This window comes from Dreissena polymorpha, chromosome 2 (assembly GCF_020536995.1).
Source record: "Dreissena polymorpha isolate Duluth1 chromosome 2, UMN_Dpol_1.0, whole genome shotgun sequence".
Taxonomy (NCBI): Eukaryota; Metazoa; Mollusca; class Bivalvia; order Myida; family Dreissenidae; genus Dreissena; species Dreissena polymorpha.
In genome coordinates, this window is record NC_068356.1 from 84,655,902 (window position 1) to 84,673,804 (window position 17,903).

The following is a 17,903-nucleotide window of genomic DNA, read 5'->3' on the forward strand; positions in this document are numbered from 1 at the left end:
CTTTAATAACCAGTTTAAAATCTTCAATGCTGGTATTATGGTACTCTTCTGTAGAGGGAACACGTATTCAAGTTTCCCAACCAAAGTTTTAAGTTGGTTTAGCTCCAGATGTTCGGCTTTGGAGTGGGTCTTTGTCTCATGATGGCGACTTAGTGGGTCCCTTGCCAGCCATGTGCCAGGCAATTTTACCCACGAAGCAGTACCGGATGCTGAACGCACTGGTCTGCATATGTTACAAATAAACAAACAGGACGTCATACCCACAAAAGAGGGATAAGTTTTCGAACAACGGTATAATAAAAAAAACCACATATAGCTGATAAATTGTTTCAATGAATGATACAAATTAATCATTCACTTCCGATTTCATTTTGTCTTGTTTTCACTAAAACGTACTTTTCAAAAGTAAAGGTAAGTAGAGATAGTGTTTCCTCTTTCAATTTATGGACCCATGGAAAATCTTGCTTCCAACTACTAGCACGATGCTTGAATCGCTTGTTAGGTGGTTGGAGGTCTCGGAATCAATTGTAGCGTCCTGGAAACTTCCATTTGCTCTTTTTGCACTCTCTAACAACAACAAGTCATTAGTAGTCCTGACCAAGAAATAAGTAATTGCAGATTTCCTAGACGCAGGAACTGGTCGTTTCTTATAATTAATCATTTTGTGATTCGCCACAAATAAAAACAAATGATTGCATGTACATGGCGTATTCCGTAAATATCAAATAACCTATTTGATGTGAATGCACCAAATGTTGAAACAGTTTACGTAGGCTGGATACATGACTTGAGATGTAAGACTCCATTTAATTGTTATTTGAAATTCAACCACAGATTACCGCAACAAACAACATTTTCTGCTTTTCTTTTAAAATACTTAAATAAATATTAACAGTTAAAATAAAACAAAGAACAGACATTAACACACATATTATTGCTATTGCGCCATGTGTATCGGTGTAGTCGATCGGTATCAACTTTTATTAGGTACAAACTTCACGATTGTCCCCCATAAACAACCCATAAAACGTTTAAACCTCTTATCTAAGCCATTTGTGCCCATACAGATGATTAGCGCGTGCTGTTTGGTTAGTTGTTGGCTGAATTCAAATATCGTTCGGACTAGAGCTTGCAAGCGCTCTTTAACTTTTAAAGCGTCGCTGCAACATAATTGGAAAGTCAAGCGCCGCTTGATGATTTAATAATTTTTTTTTTCCAAAGCTGTAGTAGATAAAAAGTGAAGGTCTTATTGCACAAACACGTTAACTTGACACATTGAATACACACAATGTGATTCATTGTTCATTAATTGTTTATTTAACTTAATTTGTTTAAACGTAATATTTTATATTCATTGACTAAGTAACACACTATGGAAAAATGAATTGTTTTATAAGAAACCGTGTTAAGCAAATACACAATGGTTATCATTAAATACTTTATAATCGATACTTGTGTCAACCGAAACGTCATCAACCGCACATAATTCTTGCATCCTTTTTTCATCAGGAGCATAGATCATTGCTGATAAAATTTGGATCACAAATCGTTTAACATTACTGTCCACGTAAATGTTATATTTAAAACATGTCCCTTATAAATAAGTTGAATTTGTTGACCACAAGCTTCTAATCAGGCTAATTGAAAATCTTTCTATTGCGAAGTTATTAACATCGGCTAGTGATACTTAAGCCAAAACAACAGTTTTATTTTTACATATTTTGTTTTGCTGAACGTTTATATTACTTGGACCAATGCGTTAAAGATTTATGTTAAAATTATGGATTTTGTAACACCATATAACATGTAAGTTGATTGTGATGCAACACGAAGATACCGATATTAACAGCGGAAAAATGAATGTAACGAAAATCCATGTATAGCTCGAACCTTTACAAAAACAATAGTGTCTTCTTTTTTCAGACGTGTTTTATATTTCAAGTAGAAATTCACGCCGTGTCAGAACTACATGCATATTATACCTAGATGTACATAATGTGTATTGTTATCATTTTAATGTTTACTTCTTAAACACATGAAGTGAGAGTACACTGTTGATTTATAATTTTTAGCGCATTTGGCTTTTGTCATTAACAATAACAATACAACCATATAGTAAGTATTTAGTCTCTTAACGATATTGACTTCGCAGCATGCCAACACCGAAATTATGACGTGTAGTTCCTTTGCAAAACCGGTAATGATATCCAAAATTGCCAACTGCAACTGTTATGTCGAACGTTTCAATAGCAATTCAACAATTTTTTGCTCAAGTTTATCGATTTTCTTATTTATGTTCTGCTCAACTTTTTCGATGGACCTTCCAAGTTCGGCGTTACTTGGGGAAAACGATTTCAGTTTAGTTATACCAATATCGTTCAGTATCTTCTCAATTGGTATAACATAATACGGACCGCATCCTGGTATTCCTCCTAGTAAAAGCCCGATACATACATTCTCACCGTCACCATCTTTGACGAAAACAGGGGCACCAGAATCACCTGGACAAGCAAACTCGCATTCGTTTAGCTGATTTACGACTATTAAGTTGCTATACGTTACTTCTGTACCGTGCATTTCAATAGTCTTTGTTACATTACCAACAAAAAGTTCAACAGTTCCTTTAGTAAATTCTGTTGTTCTACCGAACTTGCAACAAACGCCTTGGTATTTGTTGGATGTGAATACTCTTCCAGATGTATATTCAAACTCTGAAACACAAAACAAAGCAAAACAAAGTAGAACATATCAGTTTAATGTTAATGTCAACTCATGAAGAATTCCGACTTTTTCAAGTCTTTATCATCACTTTCATCTGTGTTTTAAGAGGTTTAATATTTTGAGACACCTATCATATATTTAATATTTCAATATCGAATAACAATTGGTATAGTAATTTTGTGAAATAAATAATAGGAATGACATAGGGGTTGAACATGAATATGAAATTGGTTTGTATGTAGTCACAAATGGCTATGCCGTTTTATCGGACCAAGACACATATTTATTAGTTACGTTTCTTAGCTACTTATCTTTCGCTTAAAGGAACTTGCTCATAGATTCAAAACATAGCAAACACTGAAGGTCTTGGAAAGAAATAACAATTTCATTGCAGAGTCATATTGAAAACACATCGTTGTTTATGAATAATACAAATTGGAAATCGATGACACTATCAAACGTTACACACGCTTAACGTTTAAATAATTGGTTCCTGTTGTTTTCTTCATATTTTGCGGTAATTAGTGGAGTCTCTTATATAAGTATTCAATGCATGATTGTACGTACTAGCATAACTTTTTAATACAAAGGCCACCGGTACAAGACTAGTCGGGGTTAACGTTTTGTTGTTATTGTCCTTTCCTTAATTATATTTTAGTTTTCTACTAGAACAATTTGATTTCGATGTTTACATTTATTAATTTAAATCATTTAATTACAATTAAACATAAAGCTTTGGTCTGTCTACAAGCTTTTGTAATAACCTAAAACAAAACATAGTGTGTGCTTAATACCTTGTTCTTTTGTTTCTTGTTTTTGTTGTGACAATTTTCCATTCACTGGGTGTCTGTTGTCAATTTTTACTACTGCTATATCATTCCCTGAATTGAAGATGTCGCCCAATGAGCTAATCACTTGCACAACTTGGCCGAGTACATTTGGTTCAGAGGGTTGAAATACAATGTTGTTTTGAAGATTATCAACGTTTGCTTGCTTTGTCATGAATTTAATATGTTCTTCCGGTGAGAGTATTGCATGTCCACATGTGATTCCACAAAGACCGTGTTGTTGATGTTCGAAAAATACGCCAAGTGTTCCAATATATGGTTTACCATTTATTACTCTTTGGATTGAGCAACCCATTCGAATATTGTCTTGTATATCATTGGCTTGATTTCCAAATAGTTGAAAAGTTCCTTCACGAACTTCTGTTTTTATACCATCATATTGAGAGTCAAAAGGATACTCGTCAATTGGAATAAAGCCTTTTGCAAGAACGTACAAAACAAGGCGTGGTTCGTAAATAACTGAATTGTTATGTTTAGTACTGTTTACGTTAATGAAATATCCTTGAACAATTGTTAGATATTTGTGTTTTGACAATAAACCGTCTGCATTCTTTTGAATGCAAGTAGTGAGTCTTTTTATTTCACTATCCGTAACTTCCTTGTTTGTTTGTTCCTTTGTGTCGGTACATTTTACGAATTCTGGTGTTTTAACCAAATAATCGATTTTGTATTTTATTTTCATTTCTTCGAGTACCTCCTTCAATCCACTCTCAATGTGTGTGTGTCGAACTGCCACGACAATTACAACGTCTTTATGTCTATCAGGAAATCTATAAGCCGTGTATGCGGAGACAATATCTTGTCTCAGTTTAATTTTGTCAATATAGTTTTGCAACTGCGTTATTTTCAACGACCAGGTTGCATCTGAAAAAAAGAATTTAATGCATGAGTATAACGTCAAAATATTGCTTAAAAGACGGATAAATGTATGACGGAAAACAGTTCGATAACTTCAAATATAACGAATGAGAGACAGATGAGAGTGATGGAAAAAAAACACCAGAGGTTTTAAACCGTTTTTTTTTAATTGAATAGGATGTGTCTTACAGTAGAACGGTGTTCAGTTTATGGGAATAACAACAATTTTAGCTGTGTGCAAAGCCTTTTACAAAGTATTGGCTTTAAGATTATCACCATAACAAATTGTGCGAAAGAAAAAGAACAGCCAATACTCTTTGAATGTTAAGACCCAACGCCTAAAGAGACCAATAGTTTAAAATAAGAAAGATAAATCATCATATTTATGCATTTAAGTCAAGTAGAAGATATTTATTTACAAATGGAGTATGAAGTAGATAAAACGCATTCTTTCCTACACATGCTATACTAAAAATCTTGTAACCTTATGAGTAGCTGTTCTTGTGTCGAAAGTCGTTTTTAGTCTCATGTGGTCATTTACTTTTGTTTCTAGTCAATTAACAATCACTTGAAACTATACGCCCTGTCGTAAGATGATATCATTTTTAAACATTCATTAAGTTTGTCATTTCATATAAAATATACATTTGAAACTGTATCATTATTACTGCTACTAATTCTTCTAACGATGTCTTTCAATCACTTACTATCACTATCAACACACGCAAATATATATATATATATATATATATATATATATATATATATATATATATATATATATATATATATATATATATATATATATATATATATATATATTGCCGATGTGTTACATAACTTGGGAGCCTAATTTTTTTTTTAAACAGTATTAGTCAATTTGCCAAATACACAAATAGCACAATTAATGCGACCGTTTGTCTTCTCTTACCTCTCCTGTATACATGGAAACATTCGATATCACTAGTAGAGTATTATTACGTGCCGAAAAGCAACGTTATCGTATTGAAGAAAGAAAAATACCAAACCGAATATTGCGTAAACCGACAAACCATGCTTCAAGTGAATACCAAGAGTCGGTAACCTTTAATTTCATTAATATGGATATTTCGCATTTTTGGCGTAGACTACCTCAACTTACGAACCACATACCACATTTGTCATCCGTTCAAAAGACAATGTTCTTAAAAAGCAAATTTAAGTGTTAAAACGTAAAATAGTCAATTTGCATGAACGTCAAGTCCATCAATTTAATAATGATGAAAAAAATCACATAAATTATGTGAAAGGCTTCGACAAACGCGAATCCAGCCTGAACGCCTCTAACAGTATGTGCATCATACCACTAGCCTGCAACACGACGTACACATCACTGGACTGTATCGCACGATTCATTCTCGTCGATGTTTGCTCTGTCAATGTAATTCAGCTTACACGCCTCTAACAGTACAAAGTACTCACCTTCAAGACGACGAACAGTATAATAAACTGCATAAAACGATGAAATTCATTGCTTATGTATGGTAGCTCGGATTAATAAGTCGACTTGATAGTGACAAATAAACTTAGGAAATAAAAATCCACGTATACAGATGTAGACACTGCTAAATATTACGATTTATTATTTTACGTTTATGTTTCCTCAACAATTTTATTTTAGTAATTTAAAGAGGTGTGACAAGAAGACAATTCATATTTTGAACAATGTAAGGTTTATTTACCACATAACATACATGACTATTTGATTTGATTGAACCAAAAGGGAACACTTTTGCCAATCTGAAATCTTCTAGTGATTTAGGCTATGATTAAAATGTCATGTTATGCGGTATTACTAGAGGCCATTTATGTTGCTAAGAGTTAATATGTGAAAAATGCAGATTGAAACTCAATTGTTCCGTGTAAATAAACAGTGTATTATTATCTTTTTTCAAATGACAACTGTCAATAAAAGTGTTTGTAACGTTACAAGCACATCATAACATCAATCAGGAAGATTTGTAAAAATAGAAAAAAATAGATCATGGTGAATTGAGTTAAGACACTACTTAATTCAAAACACCTAAAAAAACTAAACCAATACTTGAATACATCACCAAGAGTTACCACATATAGACAGAATCAATAAATATCAAGTAGTAAGGACGACGAACACACACATAAATTTTGAAGGTGGTCACATGTAAAACACTGCATTGAATGTTTTGCTAGAATGAGGTTTAGAATATAAAGAAGTGAAACTCCATCTGCTGGAGTAGTATTGAATTATTATTATAAACAATTAGTAGGTCCTTTATTTAAGGCAAGTGACCGATTGCCAAAACAGTACAAAACAGGGCAATACAACTTAATACAAAACAGCATAAACACAAATAAGAATAAAGCTGGGGTCACCGCCACCGCCTTGGAACGGTCAATGCAATGCATTGGGGGTTAACACCGGTTTGGGAGCGCTGAACTTCAACCTTGGCCTAGCAATATTCATAATACATGTAAGTATATACAATTTTACCTCATAGCATTGTAACTAATGCCCGTAATATCTAAAAATTCCAAATTTTAAGTTAAGAAAGATATAGTGAATCAAAAACCATCTAGCACGTGTTTTTAAGTACATCAGCAGCATATCCTATTGATAAAAACGAGTTAATTAAATTGAAAAGTTTAATATGAACATTTTCTTTAGCATATTTTAATTTGCGGACACGCTTCAAAACATCTCCATTAAATGATGGATGGGAAATTCCATTATTTAAATGCCATTTTAAAGAAACATTATATTTTTTTAAATTAAATCACCCTACTTTAAGTGATATTTAGCGAATTTACTTCTTAGGTTATGATACAAAAAGCCTTGGTTTAGCAATTTCTTTGTTAATAAAAGATTACGATCCTTAAAATCTTAAATACATGAACATGCTCTGGCATAACGTACCAACTGTGAAATGTAAATACCATAGGAAGGACCTTTAGGGATGTTGCCATCTAGGCTCGAAAAATGCACAATTTGAAAGTTAATTTCGTCCCGTTTGTCGTATAAACATGTTTTAATCCTACTATTATTAATAGTAAGATGTAAGTCAAAATACGCAGCGTCTGTATTGGATTGAGGCGATCTATGTAAGACTAGTTCGTTAGGGTAGATTTTGTGAATATATTGTTCAAATAATAAATTATCTAAATTAAGTATGTCATCAATGTACCTACTAGTAAGGTTAAAACATTGAATCAAATCTACTTGATCACTAGATAATTCTAACCTAAATTCGCTTTCATAACAATATAAACAAAGATCAGCTATAAGTGAGGCACAATTAGTACCCATAGGAACACCAATAATTTGTTTAAATATTTAACCATTTAATTCAACAAACAAGTTATCCAGAAGAACAGTAACTGCTGCACAAAAGTCAAGACCAGTCCAAATGATGTTATTATCTAATATATGATAAGTAAAAAAAGCTGTTTTAGTGTTTAAAGCTAGATATGAACACTTCTCTCTAAAAAGTTGTTTCAATCAAAGAAACAAGTTTGGATTTTATTAAAGCGTGAGGAAGCGTTGTATATAGTGTAGACAAATCATAAGTACTTACCTGTGACACCTTATATTTTTTCTTTTCAATCTGATCAATAACTTCTTAGGAGTTTTTTATTGACCAAAATAGGTTAATATTACTATTTTCATAAACTTTATTACAATATTTAGCTATATGACATCAACATTGTTATTGATCAAGTTGAACATCATAATTTACTTGGTATAACTGTTGACACACATCGCACTTGGAAACTGCATATAAAAAACGTCTGTCGAAAGCTCAACTCAAAGCTAGCCTTATTAAAACGCATTAAACCCTATCTTAATTATGAAACAATTAAGTTGTTTTATAATTCATACATCTTACCACATATGGACTATTGTTGTACAATATGGTTCTCAGCCACAAGATCAAATTTAAAGAAGGTAATTTCGATACAGAAACGTGCTGCAAAAATAATAATGAATAAGCCGTTTTCCTCTCCTTCAATTCCGATTTTCAATAAACTGGGCTGGTTGTCATTTGAAAATAGGCGTAAATTTCTTGTTGGGACTATAGAGTACAAAGTTTTAGATGGCTCAATGCCTCCTTATTTCGATGACGTTATTTTTATATCAAATAACAATACATACTTTCTTAGGTCCACCACCAACAACGATTTATCATATGTTGCATTTAAAACGAATTACGGAAAGCGTACTTTTTCCTTTTGTGCGAGAAATATATGGAACCTTATTCCAAATAATATAAGACAAGCACCTACAATCATTTCCTTTAAACGTCACCTTAAAAATCATTTGCTACATACGCAAAACTTTTTTTTGATATTGTGGGTTGTATGGATTAAAATACCGCCTTTGGGTATTTTATTCTTCTTCTTTTTGCTTTGTGATTGTCTGTTGTTATGAAAGAATGAAATAACCATTATTATTATTATTATTATTATTATTATTATTATTATTATTATTATCATTATTATTATTATTATTATTATTATTATTATTACTATTATTATTATTATTATTGTTATTATTATTATTGTAATTATATAACTATTTTTTTATAATATTAATATTATTTGTATTAGTATTATTATTTTCATTATATGATGCTTTTGTAATTATTTTAAGGCTGATTGCAGTATTCTAGACATTGTTGAGTTATATTTACATATACTGTGTTTTTGAAGACCACATTGTAAAAAAAATATGCTATTTCTTAATGTGTTATCTTCGCGAAATAAAGTTATTATTAATAGCACTCAATGCCCATGTAAGATACACTGATAATTGCTTGGTGGTACAAGACACTGAATTAGCGATAAAAAGACTTTTATGTGGCGTTTTATGTTATTTAGGAATCCAGTAAAGTGATGGCAATTTTTTATCAGTAATATTGACTATTACATTTTATTTTTTGCATTCGGCAATATGACCGGCAATAATTTCATTAGGTTGCTTATTGTAATCACAATATGATGTAGTTTGTGAAAGTTCTTGTAAAATAGTGTGAACATAAAACACTCGTCATATTATTATAACATTATTAGCAGCCTTATCAGCAGGAACTATGACGAATTTAGATTTTAAGTCTTCATGAAGTTTACAAAGATTTTGTTTATTAAATTAAATTTAGGTGAATGTGGTAAAGCCAAAGGATTTGTATCATACAAATATTTTTTATTCATGGCAATACTAAATATTTTCGTTTTCCAATCATTGAGTGCAGTAATTTCAGCATTTTCCTTCCTTCACCATTTTGTGCAATAATCCTGTAAGGATGTTACGATTTTCTTAATGCAGTCATCAAAATCCACAGGAATAGCCAATCTATACTTAGGGCATCTGCGTAGTAAATTTCTAAGGTTTTTATTTTGGATGAAATTAAGGTCCTCAGCAATAACATGTCCAACTGGACCATATATATATTTGGAACTAGAACAGTTACATGATATAGAACAATTTTGTTTTTACATTAATATCTGTGAAAATAGAATTACAAATAAAAACGATACTTCTTACAGGTTTACTATATTTGTAGCAAATAAGTGGTGATTCAGTATTGCGGAAATAAGGGGGAATCAACCGACGTACATTTTTATCATTGAATATTTTTGGAAGGTCAATTAAATCAAGACCTATGTTGCAAAACTCAATTTTGATACGATTCAGAGTTTTGTTAAGTGCATTTTCAATAAAAGGTGTAAATAGTAGTCAGTGAAAGATTCAATAATACAAGCACATTCATAAAGAGGGTAAGATTGAAGTAAAATAAGTTTACATTCCTTATCAATATGTGCCAACGAGGAAACAGAAAGAGAGCAAAGTGCACTTAGTAAGTTATGTTTTCCTCCATTTTGTAATAAAGTATAGCAGTCATTTAAAGAAAGCAGACATTTAAATTAACGCCTTACGTTGCTTAGAAGTCTTTATTTTAAAATAGCGTTTGAAACCAGACTGCTATCGTCGCTGCGTTATAGGCTTTCCCAAATGAATTTTATGATATTTCTGTATATCTGTATGATCAATGTTGACAACAAATATTTATATGTTTAGAAAAAGTGACATTTACCTCACTGGCTCCAAATGCAATGTCTAAGTTTTGAGCGCTAAATTACTATTCTACTTACACAAACAACGTCAGCACACTTTTTCTATCTTTAATAAAATTATCAAGAGTAATTTCAGTGTTTTGTTCATTATGGCCCCAAATGCAATCCCAAGCTTGTTATGATTCTCGGCAAGAGAAAGGAGTTGTTGAACGCAATGTGAACCTACATGTCGCAATTATAAACAGAAGTAGTACCAGAGATTTGTAATAGTTTCATGAACATTATAATCTGAATTTTAGCATGCATGTTCATCACAGTCTGAATTTCCTTAGTAGTCAATGAAATTTATCGATCTAGGTAAGTTAATGTTCATTAGAGTCCTACAAAAACAAGACAAGTTTCATTTCAATGCCTGAAGTAAATGAAGCAATATGATGTAGACACGCAAACATTAACCAGAATGTAAGAAATACAACGGTGGGCATTCATCTACTTTATTGCAGGTAACAGGGCTGACCTTTGATAGTAATACTGAATAGCCCTATAGTTCGCCGAATAGTAACAAAGTCCACGATTAGATTAATAATTTATCATACCAAATCTGCATAGTTCTCATACTTTACTAATTTCAGTTTGGTTTGCTTCAATCCGACCACATACTCTCATAAAGTTTAATATACAATGTTGTTTTTATGCATCATCAATATTTGAAGCACATTCGGGAACAAATAAGCTAGTATACCACAAATTTAATAACATCAGTAGCATCAGTATAAATACCTCACGTTATGATAATTAATAAACATGTAAATCTTTACCAACATGGTGTAATTTAATTTCTTGGTAATCCGTACATACCTTCAATTGTTTCAATCATAGTGGGCGAGAGTCTCCCTCCCTCGGGCATACAATGACGTTCTGTCTGCGTATCCATGCAGCCGGTTTCAGATTGTTCCCAAGTGGCTTCTAATCCCTCAATTATTTTGGAGTTATGTTTTATACCTAAAATATTTTATAAAATGCATTAAATGAGCCATCGGGTTTCGGGTGTATTCTGTACACGTCGTTAAGGAACAGATCTTATTTAATCAATGCATAGATTGTCCCTGAATAAGACCGCACTACTATTGAGCTACATCGACATATTTGTTTTGTTTTAAAGTATGTATTAAAGTGTAAACGGGGGATGGGGGCAGTATATTGAAATTACTTTTTCGGTCTGACAATCAGAATCTCCGCATACAATATTAAACGTGTGTGGAGCTAGCTGCTTCCACTATATAAACGGGATACAATTTAAACACAAAATATTATCACACAATGAAGTGCAGTGTGCAAGATCCACGCATTGCCGTATGCTTGCTATAACCACAGCCACAAAGCCTGTTTAAGGCAATTAGTCATGTTTCGAAACAACCTATACTTTAGAAAATTCCGATTGGTGCAATTATTGAAGGTGCGGTTTAATTTTACTTATTGAAGTCGCGCTTTATTTTTACTTAATTAGCTAAAACTTATGGTGTATTTTAACTGTGTTAGAAACACAGCACTTACACTGTTCTAAGGTTTCACAACAGTTTGCTTCAACAAACCTTATAATCCTTTCTAATTATCTAAATTGTATCTCTCGACTACTAATTTGCATTGTACATTGTCACTCGTTTGTGCAAAAATAGATTATGGTGAATTGTATTGAAGATAAAGTTTTATTAAAAACACCTAAAAAGCGTAACCAATACTTGAATACATCACAGAGAGTTAACACTTATGGCCAGAATGAATAAATATCGATTCGTAAATACGACGAACACACATATTAATTTTGAAGGTTTTCTATTGTAAAACACTGCATTGAATGATAGTTCGACGGATATGTTGATGCAATTGGATTGTAATGTAAGGCAGGAAAACACGATCGCGTACAACCGAAAGTTTTGCTATAATGGGTTCAACAGTCTAAAAAAATTTAAATTGCTTTTGAAACAAGAGGACTATCTTTCATGCATTATATGTTTAATTACTTCCCCAAATAAATTTAATCATTTTTTTCTGTATATTCATTGTCAATGTTGACAACGTATCTTTATCTATTTAAGAAACAGTGACATTGACCCCACTGGCTCCAAATGCAATCTCTAAGTTTTTCGAGCGCTAAATAACCCGTCTACCTACACAAACAATGTCAGCACACTTTCTCTTTCCCTAAAAAAGTAATCGAAAGTAATTTTAGTATTTTGTTAATTATGGGCCCAGATACAAGCCCATGCTAGGTCTAATTCTCAGCAAGAGAAAGGAGTTGTTGAACGCAAATGTTAACCTACATGTCGCAACTACACAACCTAGAAGTAGTATCAGAGATATGTAACAGTTTCATGGAATTTATAAAGTGAATTTTAATATGCATGTACGCCGTAGTCTGACTTTGCTTAGTATTCAATGAAGAATAATCAAGTTTAAATGCTCGCGAAATGTATATATCTAGGTAAGTTAATGTTCATTAGAATCCTACCAAAACAAGACAAGTTTCATTTCAATGCCTGAAGTAAATGAAGCAATATGAAGGTGACACGCAAACATTAACCAAAATGTAAGAAATACAACGATGGGCATACATCTACTTAATTGCAGGTAACAGGGCTGACCTTTGATAGTAATACTGAATAGCCCTATAGTTCGCCGAAAAGTAACAAAGTCCACGATTAGTTTAATAATTTATCATACCAAATCTGCATAGTTCTCATTCTTTACTAATTACAGTTTGGTTTGCTTCAATCCGACCACATACTGTCATAAAGATTAATATACAATGTTGTTCTTATGCATCATTAATAGTTGAACCACATTCGGGAACAAATAAGCTAGTATACCACAAATTTAATAACATCAGTAGCATCAGTATAAATACCTCACGTTATGATAATTAATAAACATGTAAATCTTTACCAACATGGTGTAATTTAATTTCTTGGTAATCCGTACATACCTTCAATTGTTTCAATCATAGTGGGCGAGAGTCTCCCTCCCTCGGGCATACAATGACGTTCTGTCTGCGTATCCATGCAGCCGGTTTCAGATTGTTCCCAAGTGGCTTCTAATCCCTCAATTATTTTGGAGTTATGTTTTATACCTAAAATATTTTATAAAATGCATTAAATGAGCCATCGGGTTTCGGGTGTATTTTGTACACGTCGTTAAGGAACAGATCTTATTTAATCAATGCACAGATTGTCCCTGAATAAGACCGCACTACTATTGAGCTACATCGACATATTTGTTTTGTTTTAAAGTATGTATTAAAGTGTAAACGGGGGATGGGGGCAGTATATTGAAATTACTTTTTCGGTCTGACAATCAGAATCTCCGCATAAAATATTAAACGTGTGTGGAGCTAGCTGCTTCCACTATATAAACGGGATACAATTTAAACACAAAATATTATCACACAATGAAGTGCAGTGTGCAAGATCCACGCATTGCCGTGTGCTTGCTATAACCACAGCCACAAAGCCTGTTTAAGGCAATTAATCATAATTCGAAATAACCTATTCTTTAGAAAATTCCGATTGGTGCAATTATTGAAGGTGCGGTTTAATTTTACTTATTGAAGTCGCGCTTTATTTTTACTTAATTAGCTAAAACTTATGGTGTATTTTAACTTTGTTAGAAACACAGCACTTACACTGTTCTAAGGTTTCACAACAGTTTGCTTCAACAAACCTTATAATCCTTTCTAATTATCTAAATTGTATCTCTCGACTACTAATATGCATTGTACATTGTCACTCGTTTGTGCAAAAATAGATTATGGTGAATTGTGTTGAAGATAAAGTTTTATTAAAAACACCTAAAAAGCGTAACCAATACTTTAATACATCACAGAGAGTTAACACTTATGGCCAGAATGAATAAATATCGATTAGTAAATACGACGAACACACATATTAATTTTGAAGGTTGTCTATTGTAAAACACTGCATTGAATGATAGTTCGACGGATATGTTGATGCAATTGGAATGTAATGTTAGGCAGGAAAACACGATCGCGTACAACCGAAAGTTTTGCTATAATGGGTTCAACAGTCTAAAAAAAATTAAATTGCTTTTGAAACAAGAGGACTATCTTTCATGCATTATATGTTTAATTACTTCCCCAAATAAATTTAATCATTTTTTTCTGTATATTCATTGTCAATGTTGACAACGTATCTTTATCTATTTAAGAAACAGTGACATTGACCCCACTGGCTCCAAATGCAATCTCTAAGTTTTTCGAGCGCTAAATAACCCGTCTACCTACACAAACAATGTCAGCACACTTTCTCTATCCCTAAAAAAGTAATCGAAAGTAATTTTAGTATTTTGTTAATTATGGGCCCAGATACAAGCCCATGCTAGGTCTAATTCTCAGCAAGAGAAAGGAGTTGTTGAACGCAAATGTTAACCTACATGTCGCAACTACACAACCTAGAAGTAGTATCAGAGATATGTAACAGTTTCATGGAATTTATAAAGTGAATTTTAAAATGCATGTACGCCGTAGTCTGACTTTGCTTAGTATTCAATGAGAATAATCAAGTTTAAATGCTCGTGAAATTTATATATCTAGGTAAGTTAATGTTCATTAGAATCCTACCAAAACAAGACAAGTTTCATTTCAATGCCTAAAGTAAATGAAGCAATATGAAGTAGACACGCACACATTAACCAGCATGTAAGAAATACAACGGTGGGCATACATCTACTTAATTGCAGGTAACAGGGCTGACCTTTGATAGTAATACCGAATAGCCCTATAGTTCGTCAGAATGTAACAAAGTCCACGATTAGTTTAATAATTTATCATACCAAATCTGCAAAGTTCTCATTCTTTACTAATTACAGTCTGGTTTACTTCAATCCGACCACATACCCTCATAGAGATTTATATACAATGTTGTTCTTATGCATCATCAATATTTGAACCACATTCGGGAACATATAAGCTAGTATACCACACATTTAATAACATCAGTAGCATCAGTATATACACCTCACGTTATGATAATTAATAAACATGTAAATCTTTACCAACATGGTGTAAATGAATTTCTTGGCAATCCGCACATACCTTTAATTTGTTCTATCATAGTTGGCGAAAGTCTCCCTCCTTCGGGCACACAATGAAGTTCTGTCTGCGTATCCGTGCAGGCGATTTCAGATTTTTCCGAAGTGGTTTCTAATCCCTCTCTTATTTCCAGTGGATGTCCATTTGTAGCAACAGCTTATAAATTAGATTTATACAAACCATCGGGTTTCGACTCAGTATTGCACACGTCGTTAAGGAATATATCTTATTTAATCAATGCATACTGTAGCTATAAATACAATGCGATATATAGCAATATAACAATACTTAATCACGATGACTGATAATTTAAAATATATTATTTTCAGACACATTTGTTATATAACATGTCTCATTTAACCGAATTTCAAATTTTGTTAGTATTGCAGTGTATGCATAGCTAAATTTACTTTATTGATAGCCAATAAGTGAAAATGAGTGTTTAATTTGTATCCAGATAGGACTTCTTACCTGTAGTTTGATCTTTGTCATTAGCACAACCATTAGAGCTCTCCTCAGCGTCAGCAAGTACAAGAAGTTCAGATTGTATAATGTGTGCAATAGTGCCTACACTGTGGTCTGCAAGGAATGGACTTAACATGTATAGATCGAGCTATAATTATCCAAATAATGTTTTGATGGTGTTACCAACATAAAACGAAAAATAACATGATATGTGCGTGTTCATTTTCAAAGAATATGTTGATCTGTGTTTGGATACATAATTGTATTATTGATAATTAAACTACCCTCGCTTGAACAACCTTTAATTCTAGAAGACATTATGTGAACTTTTAACACTAGATGAACATATCGTTTTCCATAATTTGAACAAAATAATCTTTATACAAATACATATACTTATATTGGAACTCAACATTCAGGTAATAGTGTATCAATTATATATTTAATCCATACTTCATAACAATTGTGATAAGGTTTGTAGCATCTGTACTTAATCACTGAAAAATGAAGGAGCGATGAACATCCTTCCTTCGTTCTTTGATATAATTTAAGTTACATGTGTCCTATATTCACTGCTGTTGCAGTCAAAATACATTGTCCTCAATAAAACAAATCAGAACCACTATAAGATAATTACAAGAACATTATAATATCAATCAGGATGACTTGAACTTATTCAAACGTATAGAAAGATGCCTAACTGAAGAAAGTTGAACTCAACATATAACTCCGTTGTACACATTCTTCTTCATCCTATACAAACCGGAGTGTGACATAATAAATTTTCGTGTGTTTCCGATGATGACACTCGTGAAACATGAATTATCTCCAGAATAGTCTTATTTTCATATATAAGCGCATGGAGTGTCATTGAATAAGACCGCACTACTATTGAACTACATCAGTCGATTTGTCATGTTTTAATAGTGAATATCAAGGGGTAAACGCGGGGATAGGTGGAGTATATCAAAATCACTTTGTCGGTCTTACATTCGGAATCTCCGCATAAAATATTAAATTAGGCATGTTTTGAAAACAACAGCTACTTTAGAAATGTCTTATAGTGTAATTATTTAAGGGAAGGCTTATGTTGACCTAATTAACTCACACTTCGTGTGGTGTATTTTAACTTTGTATGAAACACAGCATTTACAAATTTCGTTCCAAAATATGTGGAAAGAAAGCTCAAAATTGTAGATTAACATTAACATTTCTCAGTTCAAGTTTATTTTGGAGTGCGTTCATATTGTAAAATTTCACAAACGTTATTCTTGCATTCATTACATTCCAATGTTACGGTAACTGGTCGCTTTGTAAAAAATCCTACTGGTGTCAACATTCTATTATTGCAGAAAAAACAGTTGTGCTCTCTATTTTCTTCAATGAACACATGAATCAGATTATGGTTAGAAAATGGCACATGTAGTTATTCAAACAACTTGTAATACATGCAGAAATGTGAAATACGAACACATCCTAGTTAAGTAAATATATTTGTTGTAATGAATTTGCATACAGAGAAAGTGGATATGTGTCGTTCTGATGTGCGGCTTGAAAACAACTCGAGAATGTTCCCGTAGGTCTATTCTTAGGTATCAAAATCGATCAATCATCTGATCTAAGATAAACATTCTATGTCGGAAATAAAAAGCAATAGAATTCCACGTAGTTCAGGATTCCCGTACCGGTCGTTGAATTTAAAACCACTATACATTAAAATATACCATACGTGCATTATTCTTCTACTACATGTGCACTTGTAATGGTTTACGCTTAAATACAAAGTCCATTAAACACACCAATATTACGATAGCTGT

The 17,903-nt window shown here is 32.5% G+C and overlaps 2 protein-coding genes across 3 annotated transcripts in view; one reads left to right on the top strand and one right to left on the bottom strand.

Moving 5' to 3' along the window:
* Window positions 1-17,903, top strand: part of LOC127867884 (insulinoma-associated protein 1a-like) — a 499,447-nt gene that overhangs the window by 109,015 nt on the left and 372,529 nt on the right. The gene's annotated exons all lie outside the window — the stretch shown is intronic.
* LOC127867887 (uncharacterized) lies at window positions 1,515-4,440 on the bottom strand. Its single transcript, XM_052409401.1, has 2 exons — window positions 3,516-4,440; window positions 1,515-2,711 (listed from the first exon to the last, which is right to left on the bottom strand). The coding sequence occupies exons 1-2, from the start codon at window positions 4,249-4,251 to the stop codon at window positions 2,230-2,232; spliced, it is 1,218 nt and encodes a 405-aa protein (XP_052265361.1). The 5' UTR covers window positions 4,252-4,440; the 3' UTR covers window positions 1,515-2,229.

Excerpts from the sequence above, each read along its gene's own strand:
- LOC127867887 (XM_052409401.1), bottom strand. The coding sequence starts at position 4,251 with ATGAAAATAAAATACAAAATCGATTATTTGGTTAAAACACCAGAATTC. Across the intron at positions 2,712-3,515 it reads ACAAGAAACAAAAGAACAAG|AGTTTGAATATACATCTGGA; the intron begins GTATTAAGCACA and ends TTTGTGTTTCAG.